A 10973-nucleotide genomic window follows, 5' to 3' on the forward strand; every position below is an offset into this window, starting at 1 on the left:
TGTAAATCTTTCCTTGAATAGTAATTTTTTCCCTGCTTCTTTGTCTACCATCAACTCAGAAAGAAGAGGAAGCTCGCCTACGGGAAGAGGCAGAGCGGATTCGATTAGAACGTGAAAAGCATTTCCAAAGAGAAGAGCAAGAGCGCTTGGAAAGGAAGAAGGTAGATACGTGGGTAGATAGTGATAGGACAAGGAGGAATGGTTTTAAACTAAAGGAAGGGAGATTTTGATTAGATGTCAGGGGGAAGTTTTTTACTGAGAGAGTGGTGAGGTGATGGAACAGGTTCTTCAGAGAGGTTGTGGATGCCTCGTCCCTGGAGGTGTTTAAGGCCAGGGCGGATGGGGCCTTGAGCAACCTGATTTAGTACTTGATCTAGCAGCTGGCAACCCTGCTGGTGACACGAGGCCGGAACTCGTTGACCCTTCAGGTCCCTTCCATCCCAAGCCATTCTGTGATTCTATGATAAAGTAACAGTACATGCAGAGAAACTGTAATTCATCTGGTCTCCACTTTTGCTGTAGAAAGTTATTCACAAAATTAATGTGCCCTCAGAAAAGCTGTGGTCCTCACCAGCGTAGCCTGATGTGAAAGTACAGAGAATATTGCCAACAGTAATAAATCATTTATCTTCCTGCAATAAGCAAATGCAACTTTGATAGATGACAGGCAGTTATGGTTTGGGGGGAAGAAATTTAAATTACTGCCAGCAAACATTATTTTCCTTCTTTATGTTTTTTTGCAGAGGCTTGAGGAGATCATGAAGAGAACTAGGCGTGTAGAAGCTGTAGATAAGGTCAGTGCCACAAACCTGTCATGCATAAATACTGGGCACATTTCAGTTCCTCCTTCTAGTGCTATTTTTAATTTACAATGTTATGCTTCCTTTGTAGAAACCCAATGACCAGCAAAATGGACATATCTCAAAGGCAAATAATACTGGAGAAGCAGGTACTGTATTTAACTGTGCCCTAAGTACAACAGGTGAATAAATGCTTATTGAGCACAATAGCGGTTGAGAAAACCATTAGAAGACTATAACGGAACTCAGTAAATGTTATTTAATTAGCCTTTCTGTATAGGTAGTTATCCATTACTAAATGAGTCAGCTGTTTCAGTAACTTTATTACATTGGTGTTGAACAAGAGGGAGTTGCTTACCAAGTTTAATTATCTATAAAATAAAAAGAAACAGGTTAACTAGTTTAGTTTTTACAAACTTGGCCAGTGATTTTGCAGTTTCTTTTTTTCATAGTATTAGAGATATGATCTGTCATCAAAACAAAACCATTCACAAAACTAAACATTTCCCCATGATTTCTCTTTCACACATGCTGCTTTATTCACTTGATGTTAATTTTTACATCTTTTCTTTCAAAATTCAGTTCCTACAAAGCCTTAGAGTCTCTCTGTAATACCTGCACTCAGTCTTTCCTTCAATTCTGTTCCTCCTTTCTGTTTTTTTTTTCCTTCCCCTCTGGTTATTTTAGATAAAATTTCATCTGAACTTTAATACTTACAATAAAGGAAGCAGAATAAAAGCATATATTCAACGATAAGCAAATATGAATTAGCAGGATTTAAATATACTGAAGACAATCTGTCAAATAGCTTAAACTGTCATAGCCTAATACTACAAGTGACAATAATCTTTATTTCTCTTTTGTATTAGCATTGAGTAACAGAGAGGACAAATAACGGCACTGGCTGCTCGTACTGCTTTTTTTTTTAATTCGTGTTTAAAGTGAATGTGCAAATGAGCGCTGCCGGGAAACTATTTGACATGAATTTCATTATGTGTTTGGAAGTTATTTGTTTACATATATCTTTTTAAATAAAAAACAGTTTGGGAACTGCTAATACAGCATGTGTCTGGAGTGCCATCTGTTGCTGCAGGCACTGATGAAGTTGCTGTCAACCATTTAAATAATTCTTGCAGGTTAAAATGGCTTTACAACCTGTAGCTAGTGCTTTCCTTGCAGAGGCAAAAAAACAAGTAGTCAGTTTTTGATGGCTTTTTGCTTTATCTTGATATGATATTGAGTTGAAGATATTAATGGATATACTTCAGCCAACTCTAACTTTCCATAATACACTCCAACAGACTGCTTCTGACCATTGGCAAATGCCGTTGCTGTTTTTTTCCTTTTCATTTTAAATCTTACTGTTTGGCAAAAGGTGAAGAAACCTGTATAGGAGTGGCCAAATCACACAGTGAAACAAAATCCATCACCTTTGTGTCATTTGTTTGACCTCTGTTTCAAAAGAGGAGATAACTCAGCCTTTCCAAAGCAAAAGAACCAGCCTTATTTTTAAACGTTAAAACCAGTGAAACTTCCACTTGGTCCGTCTGTAGCAGGACTAAAACCTGTATTGCTAATATCTTTCATGTAAAAACTTGCCAAAACCAGATTAAGGCATTCAGCATTGAAGACTTCACTCCAAGCACTTAGGTCATAGCAGTACAGGAGCTATGAATGGAGGGCTCTCAGATGAGGTGCTTCAGGTGGCCTAGATAAGTGCATTTAAGCCTATGAATACTAAATTGTTCTTATGATTATTGTAACAGATGTTAGGGTCCAGCTGCTTCCTTTCATGGAGCTATATATGAATTACTGTTTACTGTAGATACAGTGCAGAAGACTGTAGTTATAATTTAAAAGAACATCCTAAGGCAGTGACATCATGTGGTCTTTGTATGTCGCCCAATTTTACGTTGCTCTTTGCAGCATTTTATGGTTGTGAATTGGTACTTGTTGAAATCTCCTTTCCTTGGAGATTTTCCGTCTGTTTCCTTTTGGTTTACAGCTGGTGATCAACTCAGGAAACAAGAGGTAATGTTGATGTCCCAGTGTTCTCCTATTCCATTCTTTATGGCATGTTGAAAAACACCAGTGTAATACTCTGTCAGATATCATCCTATTTTGACCAGATGAAGTGCTGAAATTGTTCGTGTGATTACAAACTGATGATTACTGCCAGGAAAGCTTTAGCTTTGAAATCTCTGAAACTGATATGTCCAAAGCTTGACAAAGAAAAGAGAGGGATTAACTGCATTTTAAATTTGCAGCTTACCTTAGCTGTGCTATCTTTTGTAGGAAATGTTTTATCCTACTTTGAAGGAAGATGATGTTGCTTACTTTTATGAAATTGTACTTTCTCTCTCTAGTCGTAACCAGTCCTGTATCTCCCGTGGAACCTTCGGGAGGACCTCAGCTTCAGCATGCAACACAATCTCCACACAGCGGGAAACCCGTCACCTGCACACACACGATTGTTTCACATCAACCCCCCGTAAATATGGACAGGTAAGAGGATTGGCTGAGTATTAGAGGGTGTTTACAGGATGAGAGTTACTAGAGTAATAAATCATTTTCTCAGATCCATGTATTCATTAGCTCAGTAAGAGGCACAGCTGTTCAATGTGCCACATTTCCTGATTATTTTTATCTTTTCCTGTGTTCAGAAAAGAACTTTATCATCTTTCACTTAGCAGTAACCCATTTTTACCAACTGAAGAATTTTGTGAAAATATAGTTCATTCTTTGCAGCGTTTGGAAGAATGTATTGCCAGCAATTATTACGTAAATTGAAACTTAATGGAAAGGGCAATTCTCTATGCTTCTTCCTATGAATTAAGCTTCATAAAAAAATGCTCTGGATTTGCAGGGTTAGTTTTTTTGGCTGGAATAGTGAACACTGTGCTTACAGCCTGCATGCTTTCATTTGTGAATTGCTTGAAATATCAGCAAGTTTTGATTATGAAACAAAAGATACAGACTTTGAATTTTTACTTTGTATTTTTAAAAAACCCTTTGTCTTCCAGAAAGGAAGGTTTGAGGAGGCAGATATTTAACATTAGGAGTTCTTTGTAGTCATGAGGCGAGTCACTCAGAATTTGAGGAATTACAGAAATGCTTGAAAGCTCTGTGTTGAACCAAGTGAAATCTGTTACATAAGCATGAGCTGTCAGTTACTTCAATTTTAGTAATGCAGAAAGCCAAATAATCCCATAGTCCTTTCATGTTTTATGCAGGTAATACCAGAATATGCATGGGAAAACTTGAATGTGGGAAGCCATCTCACAGTCTGCAATGGGCAGTACGCTTTAGGATGTGATTGGCACTAATTGAAGGAGGAATTTGCCCTCTCTCTGTCCCTCCATATGCCTGGGGGATCTTAGCCTGCTGTCATGCTGACAGAGATGCTCCTGCTGAGATAAGTTCTGTCAGTGACTCTGAGCACTGAACTGCATTAGATGAGCTGCATAGAGCCATCTCATAATTATCTCAGGCAACTATTAAATGTTAATCACTCCCAACCTTAGATGCACCTTGATGTTTGTAATACAAAATGTGCCACACTAATGAGTGCTGTCATGTAGCATCGTAGTTGGTACAGAAGGAGGATCTGAATAGCCAAAGTGAAAAGTGAATAGGTAAGACTGAAGAGCATGAACAAAATTTCGAAGTATATATGAGGCTGTGGAGGGAGAAAGTGATATGCCAGGCTAGAGTGCAGAGGGACTGTCTGCTTTAGAGGAACATCCACTCTGAGTGGGAAGGCAAGGGCTAAATAAAGTACTTGATAGAGTCGTGGTGTTAGCCCAAGCAGTTCAAAGACTGTTGGAAGGAAGACACAGCAGCACAGATTTTACCACATGGTGAAAGCCACAGGTACCAACACCATTGCTATTGCATCTTGTGTGCCACAGGTATCTGCCGTCTAGTATCTGGTACCTAGTCCTGAGCATGTTTTGAGGGTAAGAAAGCTCAGATTTCCATCCAGAGATTGAAAGGGCTTTGGCTGGGGGACTTCTATAATGTGTGTGTATGGGCAAGAGAAGGAACAAAGCACTGAGTCCTGCTAAGGCCTATAGCAACCATCAGTCTCATTGCACATCCTACAGTGTGGTGTGTGGGAAGTCCCAAGCTACAATCACTGTTTCCCTGGTCCCAGGGCAGATGAAGTGTAAGTGCTGTTGGTTCTGCTTTGTACAGCTCTAGGGTCCAGCCAGAATGCATGTCTTGAACAGGACTAATGTTTTCTGTTATTCTTTGACCAAATACAGAGTACCTGTATTTGGGTCACTCCCCAGATGCTGCAAGTGCTCTACCTGTTCCGGCAGCAGTACTTAAGGAAGGTGACTGTGTAGGCTGTTAGCGTTTCATGTGAAGATAGTCTGCTCTGACTATTTGCTGTGGTAAACCTTCATCCTTCATTCCTTCTCTTAATGTCATCCATCATGTACCAGCTCTATGTCTTGAATTCAGCTAGAAATAGAGTGCCTGCTTGTATGTTCAATGCATGTGAGAGAATAAAAAATTGTGGTGGAGTCAAGACAACTGATTTCAATAATTCACCATCTTCTGTTGCTGCCTTTGATTAACAATGCAGATCTCATTGTACTGAAACTTCATTAGCCTTTCAAGATAATTAATCCACGTAAACCCTAATGAAATGCTGTGATCTGCTTTATTATTTACCAGATATCTATCATCAATAATCACTAGTTTTATTAATAAATATTCATTGCAGATGATACATTGATGCTGTCATCTATCCCACCTAACAGTGGGAAATCCATTTAAACAATGTAATGCTAGACTGCTAATAAAGAGTAGTGAATTACTATTGAAAAAGTGACTTTATACCTGACCTATAAGTCTGTGATAAGAAGACTTAGAAGTGAACTTAAATGAAGATTCTTTTCATCCAAGTGTAGCGCAATGGAAAAGGCAACACTAAATATACTTTTAAATGAAGCATATCACAGAAATTTTCCTATTAGATAGTAAAGCATCTAGAATTACCAAGAAAACTGGTAGCTCGTAGAGATACTACATTATTAATGGCATACACTTCTGCATTGTGGCGGCTTTGTGGGTTTTTTTTCCCAGCAAATGGAAAAAAGTGAGTTTGAAACATAGTTTGAAAATAAATAGTACATTAAGGTAAAATATTTTGAAACTTTTCATAAATTATGAAACATTCCAATGAAATTTATTCCTGATTCTAATTTTCTATTACTGTACTGAACAGTAGAATCTTGGAAGAAACAGAATGATAGAGTTTGGAGCTGAGTAACAGCTACAGAACTCATCTTTTACCTGGAGTTTTTTGTTTGTTCTACACTTTCTAATTCTTTGCTCAAATTGCCCAGCAGTTTTGTATGCCTGAAAAGGGTATATGCAGTGTTGTGCTGGACACTGAGACATTATTAAGAGTGGAATGTAAGAAAGTAAAAACAGGTGAAATAGGTCAAAAATTGATTCCTTTTTTGTGTTCTTTGCCTCAATGACACGTAGCGGTCATTTAGAGAAAGAGTGTAAAGAGGGGGAAAAAAAAAAAGCTAAGTACCAAGAGATCCTCTAGTCAATGAAGGGTTACTGTGTGTTGTGGTCCAAGTGCAACCCTAGGCTCAAGTAGTCTCAAAGCTGCTAATTACCAGAAGCTGGAGGGCATACCAATCTCCTAGGAATTTGTCTAATCTCCTTTTGAGATTATGGCCTCTAAGATGTCCAGTGGAAATGAATTCCACTGTTCAGTTTTTCCCTTTATTTCTACTAAACATGCTCCTTAATGATTTGGTGGACTGCCATCTACTTCTTATAGATAAAAAAATAGAAAGTATCTAGTCATTATTTTTCCCTGGCTTCCCCCCACTCTGTGCCCCTGTTGTGACTGTGTAGATGCACATCTTGAAAGACAACACTGAATTCTGAATCCTAGTATAACTCGGTGTGTAATGCTGACAATGCAGTGACCAATAATTATGAAGAACTATTTATAAAGTTAGCTGATCAATCAGAAGAATTAATATAACTGCAAGAGACTTCTCTTCATTGTGCCAGTACTTCCTTAGGTATGTATACTGCCTAATTTAGAAGCAGGAGCAGATCCCGTCTTCTCCCCTCTTTCCTGCCCCTTCCATCAGATTTTTTAATACTGTGTTATCCTGCCTCTGGTGAGATTATTGGCAATAGATGGGGATGAGATAAGTAATGTGACACCTTATAGCAAATAATAGCCTAATAACTACACATGATGGAGCCGTTTTTATTAGTCTTGAAGCATTTCACAGATTGTTACAGAGCAGATCTCCAGTAGAAGAGGGTGGATGATGTGACCTGGGGTCTCCCCCAGGCAGCCAGCAGGGTCTCTGGGTCTGCTTTCAAAGCCATGTACAGCGATTCACACTTTCCATTTTGAAGTTTGCTTAGCACACTCACAGATTGAAAAGAGAAAAGAAAAGAGAAGAAAAGAAAGGAAGAGAAAAGAAATGGGGATTCCCTTTCTGGAAAGGAACTGATGATGGCTTGGAAATCTGGAAAAGATTTGATATGAAAACCAGCATAATGTTCTCACAGGAAATCTGGGCTTCAGATGAAGTGTTACCGTCTTTTAAAGTGCAGTAATTATTTTCCATTGCTTTGGAAGTACTGTAAAACAATTCTCTAATTGTTTGTAAAGACCTGGCTACCCTAGCAGGCTGGTCAGTGAAAAGAAACCTTATGCTAATTGCATGCAGAGTTCGGTGAGTTGTTCTTGTTGGGTTTTTTGTTTGCTTTCAGACTAGTGCATGTACTCTCAGGAGAAAACAAGCCTGTGAAACCAAGCCACCTGCTCAGAAATGGCCTGAGGATATTGATAGCCTTGTTGAAATCTAGGAAAAATGCATCTGAGCATTTGTGCTGAAGCATTTCCTAACAGCCTGAAGAGTTGTGATGTGGGAACACACTGCCGGGATCTGGCAGTGAAGGGCTTTAAGGAAGCGCCTGTAAAAGATGACATGATTTTGAATTGACAGTTGGGTACTCGCTCTTTCCCGGGGAGCTTTGGGTCCCATTACTGTCATCCTGTTCACCAGAGTAGCACCTTAGTTCCTCCCCTGTGGTAAGACAGCACGTGCTACAGGAAAAGACAGCAGGATTTGACAACACAGCAGCTAATAAAAGGGTTGGGAGGGAGTGGGGCAAGACTGACACATGGTGATGTGTTTTCTCAGGAGAGTATGTGCAGCTGGAGAGTGTTCCCCGTGAGCCGGGGAGATGTGAGGGATGCCAGAATGTGCTGGCATTTTGGTCTGGGCCTGGTCAATGCAGGGATGAGTCAAGCTGTGCCTGGAAAATAAGGCCCAGGTACTTGGAGGGGAGGGATGAAAAAGGGAGCTGAATCAATACAGGAGTTTTTTCTCTGGGTGAGCAGCAGGTCGAAGAGGCTGCTCAAAAATGGGAGGCAGATGTGATCCAAAGAGTAACAAAAATGACAGTGCCCTTATCTGAGAGCAGTTAGACTGATCTGCAGTATGAGGAAGGGTGCCTCAGCATTCAAATATGGCAATGCTTATGAAAGCTGAGAAAGGCCATAAATCCTGTCAGGTAGGTGGCTTCAGATAGCAGTGGTTGTGCTGGAAAAGTTGGTGGGTTTTGTTTGGTTTGTTTTAACACTTCCCATTTCAGTCACTTCTCAGAGCTGCATTGCACTCAAATGTCTCTGTAGTTTTGGATATAGCGTAGCCAAATATAATGACGACCCTGTGTGTTTGAGGGAAGGCAGATCTAGTACTTGCTGTAACAACAGCACATCTGCTGTGGCAGTTGTGTAATTTTGGTTTTACTGGCTAAAAGAATGCTCTGGATTAGTGCAAGTTTCAGTTTGTAATATTGCTTTGAGGAGGACTACACTTCTGTTCTGAATTAAGTGAATGAAGAAATACTTGTGTTTCTCTCTCAGCAATCTCAACCCAGAGAAAAATACAGAGGAAAATGGAATGTCCATGCAGAACGATAATTTCGAAGAGATCATAAATCTACCTATTGGTTCTAAACCATCCCGGCTGGATGCCCTGAACAACGATGGAAGCAACAGTCCCGGGATTCCTCTGAATCCAATTTTAGCTTTTGAAGATAAGGGGACTCTTTTGCCTCAGGTAGACAGTGTTCAAACACATCAAACAGCAGGTAAGTTTGCCTTTGTTCATTACAGCACGTATTGTAACTGGCAGAGGACCTAGAGCTTCTACTTGACACAGGTTGATTAATTTAAGCATTTTAAACCCAAAATTCTTTGTGGAGAGGAGCATATCTTCTGTTTGTAAAGCTATGTATACCAAGCACGTACAGATGCTGTGTGAATTACGATGAGTCCTCCCCTTTTGTTTGAAAGGCGTTCTCAGTTGCACTGCGCTATTTGCCTTTAGGAGCTGCTTGAAAACGTTTGCCCTGTGCTTTCAAGTGGAAATGATAACAGTGACAGCTCCTGTTCTTAGTTTATGATCTGCAATCATGTTCCAGTTCTGCAAATGTAACATCTGATGTGCATGTGCTGAAAGGGAGCTGGTAGCTGCCTTTTATGTAAAATTCTGAATGACTTTCCTCATCAAGTTCTTGCTGGCATGAATTCTGAGGGGTGGTTTACAGCACAACAGATTTTTTCTGAATTGCATTGTAACATTTAAAAGATGTTGGGTAAACAGTTATTAACATGGGAAATTAAATTGGACTACCCCAATTTATCTTCTCTTGTCTAGAAAATAGAAGAAGCATCTTTCAATAAAATATTTGCACGAGTGTGTTCTGAATTAAGCATTACTGCTCTTTGCTGATGTGCCATTTCTGATGCCTTCTGTTGTAGAAGTGATCTGATTATTTCTTCTGAAGAACCAAAGGTGACATAAACGTCTCTGCAGTCAGTGGAGTTTCTTCCATGCTATGAAGGAGTGTTTTATTTTTCTCTCCAGGTTTTTTAAAGATTTCTTGAATAGCTTTTTTTTGGAAGGACTTTAGTAAAACCAGCAGAAGAAATGATGGACATAGACTTGGATCACCTTTCTAATAGTTTTCATCACTAGAAAAATCATGCTTCACGTGCATTACTTAATATGGCTTTTTCCAAGGAGCTTTTTCTGTTAGTAAATGGATATTTCTGCATTCCTGAAGACACAAGACACTGGAATCTGAAAGCAATGGGCTGATTTGGGTGGTGGGACTGATTCTTTTTTTTTTTTCAGGTGGGTGTTGGTTTAAAAGGCATAATTGTAAAATTGGCAAAGAATTTTTACACTTTGTGGTTCTAATACTTGAAAATTAAATACCTCATTGCTCTACAAGTAGAGTTAATGAGGTGTTTTATTTAAACCTGTTGGTTTAAATATTATTGCAGAGAACTCTAATTATGGGGGCAGAGTATAGGCTTCTGTATCAGGTTCTTATAAATGTAATTCCTACAGGGACATTCTGTAAATTGAGATGTCACTATGATCTTCTCACATTTTCTCTAAAAACACGAAATGAGGCAGGTTTTAAAATGTGAACATTTGAAAGCGTTATTTTTTCATGGACAAGAGGAAAACCTATTGTTCTTCTAGATGATGTATTTATGAATTTTGTTCAGACAGAAATAAATTGTTTAATCGAATAAATTAGAAAAATGTAATAAAATGGTACTGCAAACTTGACTATTTTTTTTAAGTTACATTCATGTTCACAGTACTATAAAAGATGTGTGCGGGTGCACATGCACAGGGAATAACCTTGTTCTAAATCCTGTAAATTGCTGCTGTTCCCAATGATGGAAGACTTTTCCTTTGCCTTATCAGACAATTGAAGACTGTGTGAAACCTGAAATAGTTGATTTTTTGATGATAAAGCAGGTTTGGGGAATTTTTTGGTTTTGCTCGTTTCAGAGCAAATGGAAAATGGTCATTGTTTGTGCTTTGTATGTAACGTGTGATTTTTATAATGCACTACAGTTTGAGTGATGAGAGGAGCAATGCAGGTTGCTTTCTCTTTAGTTTGATGCTGATTTCTACCATCATTATTCCATCCCTCACTTTTGGTTGTTGTTGAGCAGAACAGTAACATTGTGCACCTTTTTATGCTGTGATAAACAATGCTGTTGCAGGCAGAGCTCACGGGGTATTTGAGTTGGAAGCATCAACCTGGGCTTGACGCATTGTTTGTTGAAGTCCCTGA

General features: G+C 39.1%; 1 protein-coding gene across 5 annotated transcripts in view; it reads left to right on the plus strand.

Moving 5' to 3' along the window:
* Nucleotides 1–10456, plus strand: part of MAP7 (microtubule associated protein 7) — a 102377-nt gene extending 91921 nt beyond the window's left edge. For 4 of the 5 annotated variants that reach the window (XM_021389928.1, XM_021389926.1, XM_021389924.1 and 1 more), the window contains 6 exons: nt 60–161; nt 744–794; nt 892–949; nt 3167–3305; nt 8734–8960; nt 9530–10456. In XM_021389928.1, coding sequence (XP_021245603.1) covers nt 60–161; nt 744–794; nt 892–949; nt 3167–3305; nt 8734–8960; nt 9530–9555 — 603 coding nt within the window. In that variant the 3' untranslated portion in view covers nt 9556–10456. The remainder of the gene's footprint in view (nt 1–59; nt 162–743; nt 795–891; nt 950–3166; nt 3306–8733; nt 8961–9529) is intronic. The other variant, XM_021389925.1, reaches the window with a different exon arrangement.

Source organism: Numida meleagris, chromosome 3 (genome assembly GCF_002078875.1).
Source record: "Numida meleagris isolate 19003 breed g44 Domestic line chromosome 3, NumMel1.0, whole genome shotgun sequence".
NCBI lineage: Eukaryota > Metazoa > Chordata > Aves > Galliformes > Numididae > Numida > Numida meleagris.